Raw genomic sequence first — 17,092 nt, 5'->3', positions numbered from 1 at the left:
AGGCGCTGAAGATGCTGGAGGCGGCGGAGTCCCGAGCCTTAACCATCCGTACACAGGCATCCAGCATCACTCAACACCAGGCCAGATTCCAGGTACACTCATACACGATATTACCTTGATAAGAATGTAGATATTATTCCCCAACACACGCCCGTTCCTCCTTAGCACTGAATGTGTTATGGGCTGCAAAAATCAACCATCCGTGCACAGGCAATCACACAAGGCAGGCCAGGTTCGAAGTATATACACACATAACTTGAATATTTCCCTAACACAATATTGCACGTACACATAGTCCTTCCTTTGTGAATAAGTTATGTATACTCTGATGCATTAAATAGATATACAGATAGATGGATAGATACATGGAAAGATAGAGATAATCTGCATATAGTCTGGCCCATAATATAACTCTTCCATTCCACTTCACTGGGCACTTTTTCACGTGTTTCTGGGACCACTCAGTCACTTTTAGAAGAGTCTACCCTGCATTATTTATTCATTTTCTACTTCCACCCACGCCCACACCAGCAGACTGAGCATCTACCCTGTATGTTCCCTACCAATATTCTCACCTCCTCCTCGACCCCCAGATGGAGGTGTACCCGTTCAAGGAGCTGGTGGAAGTGGAGGAGGAGATATCCCTCAAGATGCTGCTCTGGAGGTCCTTGTCTGAGTGGGAGGAGCTGACGAGGCTGTGGTACCAGGTAAAATAAATAGATAGATAGATAGATAGACAGACAGATAGATAGATACACAGATAGATAGACAGATACACAGATAGATAGATAGATAAAGAGGAAGAGCGGGAAGGAGGGAAGGAGGGAGAGTTTTTAAGAGGTTAGGTAAAGAAAAAAATATGATCCCTACCTATATATGGGGACCAGAATGACTAGGACAGGGATAGACATTTTTTTTTTTCTGAAGATTTTGTAACACCTCTCCCTTAGCGATTTAGTTTCCATTTTACAGCTTATCAATTTTTTTTATGTTATTTATGCCGTTCTGTTATCTGCAGATTAAGTACAAGGATGGATTAACGTAGGATAGTAAATTTGTAAAGGAGGAATGCATGGAATAGTGACAAAGTTGTAAGGGAGAGGTGCTAGGAATATTACAGAGCCCTATACAGAAAGGAGAAAGAGAAGGAGGAGGAGGCGAAGAAGAAAGAGAAGAAGGAAGAGAAGAAGGAGAAGGAGGAGGAGGAGGAGGAGAAGGAGAAATAGAAGAAGGATGAGAAGAAGAAGAAGAAGGAGGAGGAGGAGGAGAAGAAGAAGGAGAAGATAAACAAAATAAACAAGACCATTATTTTGGTATATGCAAAAATCAGGCCACAAACAAATCGCCTCCACGTCACCCTGTCCCCCGCCATTTCACTGCCCTGCTCCCAATTCACACACCCCTCTCTCATATACCTCTCCACTCTATCCCTCCATCTCATCCTTGGCCTTCCCCTCCCTCTCTTCCCCTCCACCTCACACTGATACACTTTCCTCGTCAGTCTGTCACTCTCCATCCTCTCCACATGATTTCGAGTTCTAATAATAACCAAGGATAATATTTGCACCAATAATCAAAGGATGCTCCATACGTCACAGTGCTTCGTCTCTGTTTTAAAATGATACGTGAGGCAAGGGTGAGCGATACTTTTTTTTAATGTTTTTGACTACATCCCAAGGCCACACACACCTCCGCCGGGATGCTGCGGTCACTCCTCCTCTCCCTTTACCTTCTTCGGTGTCGTGTGACGTAGGTGCGTGGCCTTGATGAGCATAAAGGAGCGAAAGGTCCCTAAATTCAACCACCGCGCAAGATTGATTTTCAGTATGTTAAGACGCACTTATAAAGGGCCCTAACGTCAACCTGTGCGTAAGTATGACCGTAAATATGTTAAGACTCACTTATAAAGGTCCCTAAATTCAACCTGTGCATAAGTTTCATTGTAAATATGCTAATCTTCTGTCTATCTGTCTATGTCATCCCAGTAAATGGGTAGGATTCTTTATAAATTCTCTTCCTGGTCACCCTCCGCGCCTCACCCCCTGCACACACATTTCCGGCACCGGCTACACGCACACCACGCACGCAGTTTTGGGGGAGATCGCTTGACAAATGCCTCGCTTACACTCGTTTATCCAGGGCAGTTTCTCTCTCTCTCTCTCTCTCTCTCTCTCTCTTTTGCCTCGTATTCACACGTGATGTAAAGAGTTTAGATTTTTTTTGCTTCTTCTGCCTGATGATTTTTTCTCTTTGATAAGTGATGATGATGATGATAGTAGTAGTAGTAGCAGTAGTAGTAGTAATAGTAGTAGTAGTAGTAGCGATGGCGGAGATGGTCCCATAGAGTGAAGTGAGTGTTGGTGAAGTGTGGATCATGTCAAGGTATTTCTTTCACCTCTTCTGTTGTCCCCAGAGTGAAGTGAGCAGACTGGACGTGTGTGAGGTGAGGCAGGTAACTGCTGAATATAGAGGGCGTGTGGATCACCTCATGTCAGCCTCGGAGGGGGAGCACTCAGATGTCCTTCTCCACCTACACACCCTCGTATCACTGCTCGAGGAGAAGGTAGGTTGACCCTCGTATTTGTCTTCCTCGTTGTTTCATTGTGCCAGAAGATGGTAAGGTAACACTCTTAGTTCTCCTCCTCCTCCTTCTTCTTCTTCCTCCTCCCCCTCTTCCCCTTCCTCCTCCTCCTCTTCCTCCTCCTTCTCTTCCTCCTCCTTCTCTTCCCCTTCCTCCTCCTCCTTCTCCTCCTGCTAGAGGAGAAGGTTGAATAGCCCTCTCATATCTGATGGGGAAGAAGGGGCAAGAATACTGATGATGATGATTCACTTTTGCCAAAAATTCACTGCACCATATTATTTTTTTTACAACACCTACCATTATTGCACTATAGATAGACAGACAGCTAGATAGATAATTACACACACACACATCTGTACATTCTTTTTTCTTGTTTCTGGATCTTACCTCACCCAATCCGTAAATAGAATAAAAAGGGACAGAGTGATGATCCTTATCGTTTACTTAATCTATCTCTCTGTCTATCTGTCTGCCTGCCTGTCTGTCTGTCTGGTCATTTATTAATCTCATTTTTATTTTTTTTTTAATTCATTTTATTGCAGCTACCCGTTCTGGAGGCCCTGACGGACTCTGCCCTTCGCCCGCGTCACTGGCAGGAAATTGACGCCTCCCTGGCGGCCCCCCTTCCCCCCGCCCTCACCCTGGCCCATGTGGACCAGCTGGCCCTCCACCAGCACGCACACACCCTCCAGCGAGTGGCCCACACCGCACAGCTGCAAAGACAGATGGAAAACAGACTTAAACAGGTGAGATTTGTTGTTTGCCTTAACCACTAACATACACGCACACACCCTCAGTCAAAACGTACTGATCTAGCAACACACACACACACACACACACACACACACACACACACACACACACACACACACACACACACACACACACACACACACGCTCGCTGGTTCTGTGGTAACGTTCTCGCTTGCCAACTGGTAGACGGGAGTTCGCTCCTCGCTCAGGTTGCGAAAAGTTTCACAGACGAAGTGGGTGGTTACTGTCCCCCTGGAGCAAGGAGATGGGTGTGTGCGTGTGTGAAGCTCACAGCCTTGCCCTTAGATCGGACTATATGAGCTCTCAGCTCCCTTCCGGGAGGGTAAAAAGCTGACTATCATGACCATCAAGTGATCCTGACCGACCCGGTGAATTACACACACCAACTGGTAGACGGGAGTTCGCTCCTCGCTCAGGCTGCGAAAAGTTTCACTGACGAAGTGGGTGGTTACTGTCCCCCTGGAGCAAGGGGACGGGTGTGTGCGTGTGTGAAGGTCACAGCCTTGCCCTTAGATCGGACTATATGAGCTCTCAGCTCCCTTCCGGGAGGGTAAAAGCTGACCATCACGACCATCAAGTGATCCTGACCGACCCGGTGAATTACACACACACACACACACACATACACACATTCAGCAAACTTACACACCCTCCAGTAAGTTACAAACACACACACACCGTAAAGCCCCAACGACAGACGGAGTGGCCTGAAAGAGTGACCCATTTATTTCTTCTATCTATATTATTTTACCCACTAACTTGCACATACAACAAGGCGTTAGATTTTATTAGTAAAATGTATTGCTTTATTCCTTAGCTTCTTGCATCGTTTTCTATGATACGGGGTTATAGAAAATGAATATATACCAGTGACAATTCTAAACTTTGCACTACCAACGTATTTCGGAAACCAAATCCTTACTACCAATCGCCTCTGAAAGAATATTTTACTGTCTTCTCCTAGAGCGACGTACTCTATCGAAAGCGATAGGGAGATCCGGACAAACCTACTCGTATTAACCCCGACATTACCCCACTACACCACCCCATCCAACCCAGTCATGAACAGCCCTACCTTTCCTATCAATTTTACCCTCTTCACCCCCCCAACCCCTCCGTTACCCTACCCCACTTCATTTAACCCCACAATTTCCCCACTCTAGTCCACAGAACCTCACCCAACCCCACCATGTGCTTTTTACGCAATTTCCACCCATCCAACCCCACCACTACACCCCTCCACCCCACCCAACCCCACCATTACCCCAGTCCACCCCACCCAACCCCACCATTACCCCAGTCCACCTCACCCAACCCCACCATTACCCCAATCCACCCCACCCAACCCCACCATTACCCCAAACCACCCCACCCAACCCCACCATTACCCCAGTCCACCCCACCCAACCCCACCATTACCCCAATCCACCTCACCCAACCCCACCATTACCCCAGTCCACCCCACCCAACCCCACCATTACCCCAATCCACCTCACCCAACCCCACCATTACCCCAATCCACCTCACCCAACCCCACCATTACCCCAATCCACCCCACCTAATCATACCATTACTAGAATAAAATAAAAGTAACCATACTGAAGGGCGAGGGCTGAAAATTTCTCCTCTCTCTCTCTCTCTCTCTCTCTCTCTCTCTCTCTCTCTCTCCTCATTCACCTATGTATCTATCTACCTATCTATCCATCCATCCATCCATATTCCTACTTACTTATCTAACATCCATCCATCTATCCATCGGTCTATCTATCTGTTTATCTATCCGCCTAAGGTTGAGGAGAAGTGGGAGGCAGCGACCATCCCAGTTCAAGAGTATTCCAGGAAGGATGTTTACGTTTTGGGCAACCTAGACCATCTCGATACTATGTTACTCGACACGGACCTCACCCTCCACCTCCTCCTCCACTCCCAGCACGCCCTCCACATCAAGACCGAGACTATCAAGTGGAAGAACACTCACACTATCATCGGGCACACGTTGGTTAGTGGGGTGTTGATAGTGTGTGTGTGTGTGTGTGTGTGTGTGTGTGTGTGTTCGCTTAGAAAGGCCCAAACATGCTTGCATTCGTCGGCCTTGGTCACCTAATGGTAGCTTTCCACACTGCTCGATCTCCAGCAGCCTTTCTATACAGTCCCTTATCCCAGAGGTCACACTGTATGACCTCGTCCTAAGTCTTTATCGATTTGCCTCGTATGTATACATGTGTGCATGAATACGTGTATGTGTAGTATGTAGCTATGTGTTTATGTATGTATTTAAGCCGTGTGTGTATATGTAGGTATGTGAACAAAATATCACGAATGCCTGATCCAGTGCGTCTGCCTTGTGTCTGGATCTGGAAAGAACTTTGTTGATTTTGGTGCCCATCGATCAGGGTCACAGTTTCGGGGTCAAGGGTAAAAACTCTGACGCAGTTTAACCAGCAGAGATTTACGTAATTTAGTCAGGTCACGCATCATCATCATTATCGTCATCAAAATCAGCAGCAGTCATCATCATCATCATCATCATCATCATCATCATCATCATTATTACCATTCCACCTAAGATTACAAATAAACATATTTTTTAGGCATCCCTGACAGAATTTGAGGCCGAGTGGCTTGGACTGGACCCCGTGTTAAGTACCTGTGTCGCCAGTGAGGTGTTCCCCCTACAGACCGCCACATTCGCTGCCACATCCCTCTTCTGGACCTCCACCATCAACAGGTAACTTCAACCCACAATCTGCATTAGCTTCTCTTTCTGTTTATATCCAGAAGCCTTAATCTCGAAAAGGGCGACCACAAATAAATCCCTCCAAATCTGTTATCTGTCTGTTATAGCCAGAAGTCTTAATCTCGAAAAAGATGACCACAAATAATTCCCATCCACGTCACTCAAGCCAATTTTCCTTCATCTCTGACCGCTCTCACTCACATACCTCTCCAACCCATCACTACCTCTCTCCCCCTGGTCTCCCCCTTCCCTTCCCTTCCCTTCCCTTCTCCCTTCCCTTCCCCTTTCCCTTCCCTTCCCTTACTTTCGCTTCTTCCCCCTTCTCCTCCTCCACTTCACTCGCATACACTCTTCTAGTCAGTATCTCATTCTTCATTCCTTCACATCTCTATCCCCAGAATCAAAGAGGAACCACACGTGCTTAAACAGCTTCGAGGCGGGATGCTTCAGGAGGAGGTGTCACAGGCGAGGGCGCAGCTGGAAGGCCTAAGATCATGCCTGGCACCCTTACTGGCACTACGTAGGCAGACATGTCCACGCCTCTTCCTTCTCCCTGACACCGACCTCCTGCATCTTCTTACCAGGGGACAGGTGAGAGAGAAAGAGAGAGAGAGAGAGAGGGGGGAGGGGAGGGAGGGAGGGAGAGGTATTTATGTGCCAGTGTGTATGCCTTATTGTGTTCGGGCATGTCAGAGGCTATGAATGTACTGTACAGTATTATTACACTGATATACTGTAGAGATATAGCTTCTTAATAACTTGTGTGTTTGATCCTGCGTGTTAGTGATGCGTGTTGTGATCCTACGTGTTAGTGATGCGTGTTATGATCCTACGTGTTAGTGATGCGTGTTATGAGCCTGTGTGTTAGTGATGCGTGTGGTGATCGTGTGTGTTAGTGATGCGTGTTGTGATCCTACGTGTTAGTGATGCGTGTTATGATCCAACGTGTTAGTGATGCGTGTTGTGATACAGGACAGCGAGGTGTGCCACAAGTACCTGGGTCGTCTGTTCCCCGGTGTGGCCCGCCTTGTACACGGTCACCAGGACAAGATTGTGGCACTCATATCACCTCAGCGGGAAGTACTCACGTTGGCAAAGGTAAGCTGCTGTCTTAAACCAGGTGGGGATGTATGTCTCTCAATGATTCACTCTTTATTAGTCACTCTATTAGTCACTTCTTATTAGTTACTCTTGAAAAAGATGGGGCGTTGTCTCTTTGTAAGTCACATTTTATTTGTCTCTCTTTATTAGTCACTCTCTTAGTCATTCCTTATTAGTCACTCATACACCAGGTGGGGCGTTATGTCTATTAGTCACTCTTTGTTAGTCATCCTATATTAGTCACTCTCTTAGTCACTCTTTATTAGTCACTGTTAAACCAGGTGGGGCGTTATGTCTCCTTATTAGTCACTTGGAAATTGTAACTTGAAATCCTTGCTGACAGAGATTTCCCTTTACTGAATTTAATCGTCTGGGATTAACTGAATTAACGCCTCAGTAAGATTAGTGGACAGGAAAACGCTCTTCGATTAATCCTGGAGCTGCCATGAACGCACGCATTTTTATTATTATTATTTTTTTTGAGTGGCTTCTTACTAGATGATGGTCAGCTGAATGAAAAAATAGAAGTCAGAAGAAGAAACAATATTAGCCGTTCATTTTTTATATGGTTTCACTTTAATGGCTTGCTAAAATATGACAATTTTGTTATTACGTGTGTCTGTGTGCGTGTGCGTGCGTTTGTGCTTGGGCGTGCGAGCTCTATATTTTCCAGTTGCCTTCTACTAACAGCCTGTGTTGGCTCATCACGGTGTGGAGGACTGGCTGGGAAGGGTTGAGAGTGGTATGAGGGCCACTCTGCGACGCCTTATACTCACCCACTCAACCTCACAACTCAGCCTCACCTCCTCGCACCTCCCGTACCAGGTCAATTCACTCCTCTAATACCTCCGTTTTTTTTTTTTTTCCCTTGCTAAGTGGTTTTATTCAGCTCTTGGGAGACGTTTAATGAAGGATAAAATGGAGATCTTTTAAAAAACCGTCACTCAAGCGGATTTCCCCAGGGTTGAATAAAATCGTCTGGAAGTAGCAAGAATAAAGAAAAAAAAAATCTCGTCGTAGTGAAAAGATTAAGATTTCTGTACCACGGTTTCTTTTCTTTTCTTTTTTTTGCACATGTATTTGCTACCGGTGTTTTCATTTTTTTTAATAGAGGAAGACTGAGCCTTTGAATTAACTGTTTGTCTATTTGAATGACCTTCGTGCAGTAGGTAGCCATTAATTTAAGCCTTCTTCTCTAACATAAGCTTCCCTCACACCTCCTTTCCATCTTGTTCTCCGTCTCCCTCTCCTCCTCCCACCTACCTCTATCGATACACTCTTAGCTCATAAGTTCTAGAATAAGACAGAGACTTTGAAATTTATTATCTGCCCTAATCGCCCACGTTGAGTCTATAGGCACTAATCTCAGGCTTTCTTCATTAGGTGGTGGAGGTGTGTCGTCGCATCCAGTGGAGTTGGCAGGTGGAGGAGGCCCTGGATGCAGCTGATGCCACCCATACCCCGCCTGACCTTGCTGGAGTGGTCACAATCATCAGGGGGGAGCTGGATACCCTCACAGATACTCTTAGGCAGGAACAGAAGCAGGGGAGACAGGAACAGGGACAGGGACGAGGAAAAGAGCAGGGGAGACAGGGGAAGGGACAGGGACAGGGACAGGGACGAGGAAAAGAACAGAGGAGACAGGGGAAGGGACAGGGACAGGGACAGGGACGAGGAAAAGATCAGGGGGACAACTTCAACACACATCTACAGGAAACGGCCAAGGGAATCAGTATGAAGTAAGTCCTGGATATAAGCCACTTTTTCTTCTATTTTACGCTATTTTCGCAGTTAAGTCCACCATGTATTATCTGTATAAAAATTCCCAGTTAAGATTCATTTGCTATATGTAAACCAAAGATGATTTCCCGGTTAGTTACCCCAGATTTATAGTACTGGCTGTATAGGAAGAGTTGAGATACTGCATTTTCAAGCATTTTTCTGACGTATAGTAAGGTAGACTGTCTGTGGTTCTTAGACAGGATGGAGGAGGCAGCAGTAACGTGTGGCTGAGGCAGGGAAGTGAGGATAACAGGGCCAAGCTTGAGGAAAAAGAGGATAATAAGGCAAACAACGAGGGAGGCAACGAGAGAGTGCTGAGAGAAGAGAGTCTGTCTTGCCTTACCGCCACTTTACTGGAGCTGCGAGACATAACAGAGGAGTTGAGGAAGAACATGCCTTCATCCAAGTAAGTGTTGTTAATCCAGTATTCTTTTCGGTTTGACATAATTCCTGAATTATAAATATAAATTAATTAGCTATCACGAAAGATCAGTCTTAGTTCATAATCTACAGTATTTCGCGTAGCCAAAACAACCATTCATCATACTAATGTAACAATTTAATAAGCAGTGTTTTAAATTATGTAACTTTCTGTTGGCTTGGTATGAACTTAGACTGATGTAAAAATGCACTTGGTCTGTGAAGGAACGGATTTTGCCAGTGTTTTAATATGATTTTTTTTTCTTTGTTATGATGCTTCCATTTATAACAGTGACGCAGTTTCATTTTTTCTGGTCCTCATGCCTAACCTGACCTAATTAACTGCAAACCAACCAAGCCAAGACAAACCATATCAGACTTGACCCACCCTAACCTAACTAGGTCAAACCAAACCTTATCCTGGCCAACCTGAACTAAACCAACCTAACCTAACCCAACCAAGACTGACCTAACCCAACCCAACCTAACCCAGACCAGTACCAAAGTCAACCAAGCCAACCCAACTCAGCCCAGCGGATAGTAATCAGGCCAGTCTCAGTTCAAGCCGGCTCAATTCAGCCCAAACTTAACAAGCGTACAATAACTCAGCCTACCCAACCTGATCTAACCTAACCTTACCTAACTTAATCCAAATCACCTCTCCCCCACCAGACTGAGTTACACCTGGATCCAGCACCTTCGTCACCGGGTCGTGGGGTGTGGTCGTGCGGCGGGCGTGCAGGTGTGGGCGGGGGTGGAGGCTGTGGATTACGGATATGAATATGTGGGTGTGGCCTGTCCTTCAGCCCTCACGCCCACCACTCTCAGGGCTCGTCATGCGCTTATCATGGCCGCAGCTAGGCATAAATGTGAGTGTAGTAGTAGTAGTAGTAATAGTAGTAGTAGTAGTAAGCACAAGTCTGCATTAGCTGGCAGGGAATACGAAGCTGATCTATAAGAAAAAATACCCCCCATAATATATGTTTATGACTTGGCCTATTAATTAAAGCCAGGATTCCCGTAGCTTGATTGATGAGTGAGTGTCTCGGTCATTTCACAGGCCATGCTGTTAATAGTTCTTCCTGTCTTGTGCTTTCTCTTTCCTTGCTTGCTGTATTTAACCTTTTCTGAGCTGAGTCAAACCGGGTGGAGTCAGCGAGAATAAAATGAATTATATGTGATCAGATTCGTGTGCTTCTAAAAATGAGGACTTTATTATTATTTATTTATTTATTTATTTGCTACGTACAGACGACTTCTCCCCACTTTTGAGGGTGATGATGAGGCCTTGTGTTACCCCATACAATTGGCGCAGAGATGGGGGATGCTGAAGGTGATGAAGACAAGCGGACGAAAGTCTATTCTATCTATCTATTGCCAGACGCCATAATCCCGTAAGGGGTGGCCATTTGACTTTGAGTTAATTATTTTACAGGGAGGGGCACTAACCCTCCACCAACCCACTTGTTGACATGGAGGGAGCACGTATGGTTTAGTTATATGGTTACCACTCAGCGTTGTAAATGGTTTCTTGGCTTACAGGAAACCATTTGGCTTGTCACTCAATGTAAAGCCACATGTAAAGGAAAGAAAAGCAATAAGAAGTGACAGGAATGATGAGAGAAATAGGAAGAGAGGAGGGCAGGCACAGAAATAGAATGATAAAAACTAAGGAAGAAATAGGCAACACTACATCAAATTGAGTCAATAAAATGTGATGTGTTTACAGGTGGTGTGGCGGTAGGACGCGTGGGGTCCGGGAAAACCGAGATTCTTCGAGGATTGGCGAGAACAGCAGGACAACATTTGGCCTCACTCACCTGCTCACAGCACACACCCCAGCAGGTAAGAATGGAAAGGGGGGGGGGAAGGAAGAGGAAAATAGCAGGTAGGAAGGGGAGTGGAAGGGAAAGGAAGGGAAAGATGGTTGGCTAGGACAGATGGGAAGGGATATGGAAGAAGAGAAAAGGAAGATAAATGGATATATAGAAACGAGTATAAATAATCAGATCAGAAAGCCTTAGTGTACACAGATACAGATAAAGACAAACGTACAGACAGACGGATAATGTAAACAGCGCAAATAATTATCCCAGGCAACAGATTAAAACTTGTACCTGAATTCTTTTTGTCCTCAGAGCCTGCACAACGTCGTGAGTGGTGGTGTCCAAGGGGGCTTTTGGCTCCTGCTGGAAGACGCCCCCCTCCTGCCCCCATCCCTCCTCCAGCGCCTGGCTCAGTACCTCCACAACATACGCTACACCAAGCTTAACTCTCTCAGAAGGTAAGAAAAAAGGTTTGTGGGATGTGTGAGTGATGGCATGAAGAGCAATGTTAGTCTCGTATCGTATCGTTTATAAAGACTCTAACTGACTTGCGTGCGTCGGAGTTGGTCACCAAATGAAGGCTGTCCACTCTGCTTGATCCCTGGCAGCCTTCCTATTCAATCTTTTATCCGTGAGGTCACATTCTATGACCTTGTCCCAGGTACTTTTGGTCTCCCTCTCACAAATTTATTAGGTCATAGATAAACTACATATTTGCGCCTTAAGTCCTTGAACCGAACTTTTAGTCAAGGGTGTTATAACTGAGATTTAGTTTGTGTTTATAAAGCCGTCAGTTTGGTATTTTTGGTGCCATATGCTTAAATCTATAATTGTGAAAGTGGAAGGAAAGACCCCCGTTTCTGACAGATATTTGAGGAACACGTATAATTAGTGGAATTTATTAGCCTGCATGCCACATTAGAGCGCAGTCAGCAATGAAAAACAGACTACATATGTGTGATTAAATGTATCTGTTATTTTCCCTCCCACCTCATGTAGCTACAAGTGGGAAAAGGGTGGGATGATGAGTGATTGATGACCTCTTTTGCAGATATACAGAGACTGGATAATATTTTGATTAAGCATACCAGTTTCGTTTTATCCCTCCCACCTCATCGAGCTACTCGTGGGACTGATGAGTGATTGGTGGATCGATGACTTCTTGTACAGGTGCCTTATCGACGGTCAGGAGAGAAAGCTTGATTGATGACCTCTGTTCCAGGTGCCTTATCGATGGACAGGAGATGAAACTAGCAGAGTCATTCAGTGTATTCCTGACGGCCACTACTGCCCCTCATCCTGCCCCCTGCCCAGCGCCCCCCTGCCCCCTCCTACACCACCCCATCGCACCCCACCTCATCCCCATCACAGCATCCTTACCCACGACAGGTGAGATGATTATTCACTTGTTTCGCATTTCTCTGTCCTTGTTTTTGGATATCACCTCATTCCACTCTCAGATGATTAAAAACAAAAATGATGATGATGATGATGATGATGATAATGATAATGACTGGGGGATGATGATTTTTTTTTATTCTCTCCATTCGTTATTCTCTTTTTTTATGCATTTTTCATTTATTTTTTATTTCTTCAGGATATCTTTTCCCTTCTTATTTTTCAACTTAATTTTTTTTTTACACCTCAGCACAATGGTGGAGACTTATTATATTTCCTCAGTTTCTCTCATCTGCTTAATTTTCTTCTAAACACTTTGTAAACTGGTGTCATATGGCTGGTTAGTAACTTCTGGCACTTTATATATGCTGAGTATGGAGATCTTAGAATGATTCACCTGATACGCAAATGAACGGTAAGGTGTAATAAGTAAAATGAGTGGCTTAGGAAATGGTGTTAGGGAGGTTCCTTATGCGGCGAGAATAAGGGTCTCTCTCAAACTTTTCTTCCCTTTCTAGGCACCCTCCTTGAGTCAGCGCTAAGAGGGACAGGGTTCGTGATGTCTGCTGGATTTATGCACAAGGCCCAGAGGTGTTTGACTCACGTGGAGAGGCTCAGGCAGGGAAAACCACTACCCTCTGTTGTCAGGTGTGTGTGTGTGTGTGTGTGTGTGTGTGTGTGTTTGTGTGTGTGTTTATAATAAGGCTAACACCAGACGACTTTGTTGTAGTTGGCAGAAGTCCTATACTCTCTCCATTTTAACTTGACCAAAAAGTGCCGTCTTAAGGGAATATTGGCTGGGAGGGAGAGAGACAGGTCAGAGCTTGATTTTTTTTTCTCTCTCTACCACGTCGAGTCACACACAACCCACCTTCAGCGAGTGTGCCATCTTGAGCTGCAAGTTGAGATCATCACTACAGCCTGTAAGTAGAGATCATCACTACTACAACATGATGCTAGTCACGAAGAAGTGCTATGGAAAAGATGAAGTGCCGTAGTATTATCTGCCACTGAGCTGCGGGAAATCATCTGCCAAAGGACGAAACTCCGCGCCAAGTGATGCTGAATGAACTAAGGAATATAAAGGGTTGGAACACTTTTAGTCTGATCCCTCACAGTGGACCTTCCTAGTATGGTTGCACCTGTCTAGTAAAGCTCCACTGATCACGGGGACACGCAAGCCTCTTCGCCCCGTCAAGGCAGTGTTCCGTCGAAGAGGTCTATTGCAAATTTTGCCATGGAAAGAAAGGCCGAAAGAATTTTTTGGGTGGCGGATGAGGTGGGTGAGCGGCAGGGGTGTGAAGGTGCGGGAAAATGAAGTGAAGATGCAGGATAATGAAGATGCAGGAACGTAAAATAAAGATCCAGGAACGTGATGTCGAGGAAGTGAAGGAACGGTGATGTTGTGATGATGCAGGAAGTAATGACGCAGCGGTGTAATGGAAAGGTGTGAGTAACGTCGTCAGCGGGTCTCGTGGGAGTTTAGGACGCTGATGAGTGTTTTAAGTGATGGGCGAGCTGCAGGATCCACAGACAAAGCGGCCATTACCCAGGCATGCACGAGGGGGAAACCGTCCAGACGCACCTGCCCGAACAACCTCTTCAGAACGAACCCCACTCCGAAAACGTCCGAGGCGGGGGAGCTCCTTGCACCTGCCAAAACCTCCGGGGCCATCCATGGGCTCTGTCCTTCCCGCACCTTCTTTTTGACCAAAGGTTTTGAGGTGGAGGCCAGACCGAAGTCAATAAGGGTTATGAGGGGTTTGCCTTCCTTATACTTGACACAAATGTTATTCAGTTTGAGATCGTTGTGATACACTCCCATGTCTGACAACTGTTTCACCGTCCTGGCCAGCTGAAGACTCACATTTATCAGAAAAGCATCGGTTACCCGATCTGGATAGGAAGTACGAAAAACTGAGAGGAGTTCCCCAGCAAACTGCGTTATTAACACCTTCTTTTCGGCACACACGCCGCCCAGCTGCTGCACCCCTGCCATGTTCATGACTTTTTTCAGGATTTTCATTTCACGAAGCAGGGTATGAACTTTGCCTTGTGGGTACTCCTTTATGGCCCAATCCTTGCCGTCGCCCTGCATCCTCCTGCACGATCCCTGGCCGCCTTTACCAACATACTCCACAATCCGCTGGCCGCACCGCTGATTAAATCTGGCCCCAGTCAAGTTCCTTATGTTTTTTTTGGCACAATAAGCCACAATGCTCTTGACCTGAGAGTCCATTGTGGTGACAAAGAACTGCGCACTTACTATAACGAAGGAAAATACCCAAACTCTCCGAAATGTAGACAAACTACTGCTTCGAAGAGCGTCACAACTTACCCGTTGGGTGGAGATGCTGTGACTGATGAACATTGCGTCACGCCTCCTTTTTATAGACCTAGCGTATGAATTTAAATGCCGCCCGAGCAAGATGTAGATAAGATATACTTTTTACATTAATGTTTATTTAACTATATATTGTACATACCTATCGCAGTTACTTAGGCATGGCAAACGTACACAACTTTAATATGTGCATAAATATGTATGTATACCGGTTATTGGATAGTAATTATTGCAAAGTCAAGATTCAAATTGCATATTCGAGATTCAAACTACAATCTGCATTTTACATTGTCGCTGAGGATTTTGTGAGTCTGCAAGAATAAAATGTAAACTTTTTATTGTAAATTATTATATCGTAGACGGAGTGACACTAATGATGCACATAGAAAGTGATGACGGAATGGTTATGTAGGGGAAGTGTTCCTCGTCGCCCAATATTAAATTGATTTCAAAATTTTAAACAGGGTAATAAACTTATACTCGGTACAAGATATTTTATTCAGCTGGTGAAGGATCTGCGGTAGTGAAAGGGTCCAAAATACCTCCGTTTACACCTTCAGGCTCCTGTGACTCCCTTCCAGATGAATAAAATCGTCTGGAGTTAGTGGATATAAAATACTAGAGTTGTCCCGAAGATGAAGCGATTAATAGTGACCATAATTCTCAAGCTTTTGTTTACGTGGGATATGAGACTCCTTAGATAATTTTTCTTAGCGATTTATTACGTCTACTGCACCTTGATACTGTATTTTAAGTTATGTATATAGTTATAGTATTGGAATAGTTTGAATTAGTGACATACAAGATGAAAAGAAAGATACGATATGCAAAGTAAATAGCTGAGGGAGAGGAACTATGATGGACCGTATTCAGGTGCCACCAAACGCTTCCTAGCACAGTTTTCTTGGCGATTTGTTTTTGATATTGCACCTTAACATTCTCTTGTGTTCTAATTATGTAGTTTTGATATCGACATAATTCATATTTATAACAGAAGAGGTGCACCACAACACGGCCCTGAATTACGTACCGTAGATTCTTCATGTCATTTAAGTATGTTTATTTTCTTTTTGACACTGGAGGCTTCGTACTATATTTTCCTCGGTGATTTATTATGCCTGTTATACTTTCATAGCCTCTGGTGTTATTTATGTAGTCACAGTACCGACATGGTTTGCCTCAGTAACGTACAAGAGAATAAGAAGCTGTAACATTCAAAATAAATCGCCAGGGAACAGTTAACACGAAGTCTATGCCACCTTTGAATGCACCACTATTTTTTTTTTTTTTCCAGGCTGGTACAGGCGACAGCTCGCGTTTGCACAGAGTTGAGAGAAGGACTGAGTGTGAAGAGACGTGAGGGTGGCCGCATCAAAGAAAACGGTCCTGCAAGATTTCAAAATGTAAACGAGCATCATATGACACCTAATATTGAGGTAAATTTAGCCCAGGAGCTGGATTTTGGTCCCACATCAGGAATATTTGGAAATCCACAGACAGTTATAGACGAAAGGATCATTATGCAGGCCCTTTACGTCGTGTTGACTCCTCTACTCTCCGGCAAAGAAGAGGATTGGAATGCATTTTTCCGTACGAACTTTGGGATTGAGACAGAGAACTACAGTCCAAGTGCATTCGATGACCAAGACCTCAAGGAATGTCTTCAGGAGGTGTTAATGGAGTGGGGATACTTTGAAGAGGAAGAGGATAATGTAGACGAGGTACCGAGAGAGTTAAATAGATCTAGACACAGTAAGAATAATTATGAGAATTCCAATAAGGGGGCTTTTGGTAGCCGAGAGAGTCAGGAGTTCCATAAGCGCCCTCGGGATGGATTTGACATGCAAGCAGGGAATACTAGCACTAAAGAAAGCAACGTAGATTCAACTGTGAATGTAGAAAGCAACTTGAGTGATTCTGTCCACCTAGATGCAAGTATAAAGCCAAATGATGACCAAGGGAGACTTGAAAATGGTCAGGCAGAAGAAAATGAAGAATGTGACAGAAATTCAAACGTGAGCGAGACCAGTGGAGGAAATCTGGTTGAGAATGAAGAGGCTGAGAATAGTAGAGACAAGGAGAGCAGAACATCAGACGATAAACTTAACCAGACTGGAGATAACACGAGT

At 45.0% G+C, this 17,092-nt stretch overlaps 1 protein-coding gene across 1 annotated transcript in view; it reads left to right on the top strand.

Annotated features, from left to right (window-relative positions):
* Nucleotides 1-11: 11 nt before the first annotated feature.
* Nucleotides 12-17,092, top strand: part of LOC145416475 (dynein axonemal heavy chain 6-like) — a 53,486-nt gene continuing 36,405 nt past the window's right edge. Inside the window, exons 1-17 of the mRNA XM_080285431.1 lie at nucleotides 12-92; nucleotides 594-707; nucleotides 2,414-2,563; nucleotides 3,124-3,327; nucleotides 5,145-5,354; nucleotides 5,947-6,083; nucleotides 6,491-6,683; nucleotides 7,065-7,190; nucleotides 7,884-8,018; nucleotides 8,577-8,734; nucleotides 9,286-9,381; nucleotides 10,068-10,264; nucleotides 11,125-11,240; nucleotides 11,534-11,679; nucleotides 12,444-12,610; nucleotides 13,138-13,267; nucleotides 16,258-16,675. Of these exons, the coding sequence (XP_080141557.1) occupies nucleotides 12-92; nucleotides 594-707; nucleotides 2,414-2,563; nucleotides 3,124-3,327; nucleotides 5,145-5,354; nucleotides 5,947-6,083; nucleotides 6,491-6,683; nucleotides 7,065-7,190; nucleotides 7,884-8,018; nucleotides 8,577-8,734; nucleotides 9,286-9,381; nucleotides 10,068-10,264; nucleotides 11,125-11,240; nucleotides 11,534-11,679; nucleotides 12,444-12,610; nucleotides 13,138-13,267; nucleotides 16,258-16,675 (2,778 nt within the window). The remainder of the gene's footprint in view (nucleotides 93-593; nucleotides 708-2,413; nucleotides 2,564-3,123; nucleotides 3,328-5,144; nucleotides 5,355-5,946; nucleotides 6,084-6,490; nucleotides 6,684-7,064; nucleotides 7,191-7,883; nucleotides 8,019-8,576; nucleotides 8,735-9,285; nucleotides 9,382-10,067; nucleotides 10,265-11,124; nucleotides 11,241-11,533; nucleotides 11,680-12,443; nucleotides 12,611-13,137; nucleotides 13,268-16,257; nucleotides 16,676-17,092) is intronic.

This window comes from Coenobita brevimanus, chromosome 106 (genome assembly GCF_032717465.1).
Source record: "Coenobita brevimanus isolate Jiangsu-jjx chromosome 106, ASM3271746v2, whole genome shotgun sequence".
Taxonomy (NCBI): domain Eukaryota; kingdom Metazoa; phylum Arthropoda; class Malacostraca; order Decapoda; family Coenobitidae; genus Coenobita; species Coenobita brevimanus.
The sequence above is the reverse complement of the archived record's forward strand: the minus strand, read 5'-3'. Positions and strand labels throughout refer to the sequence as shown.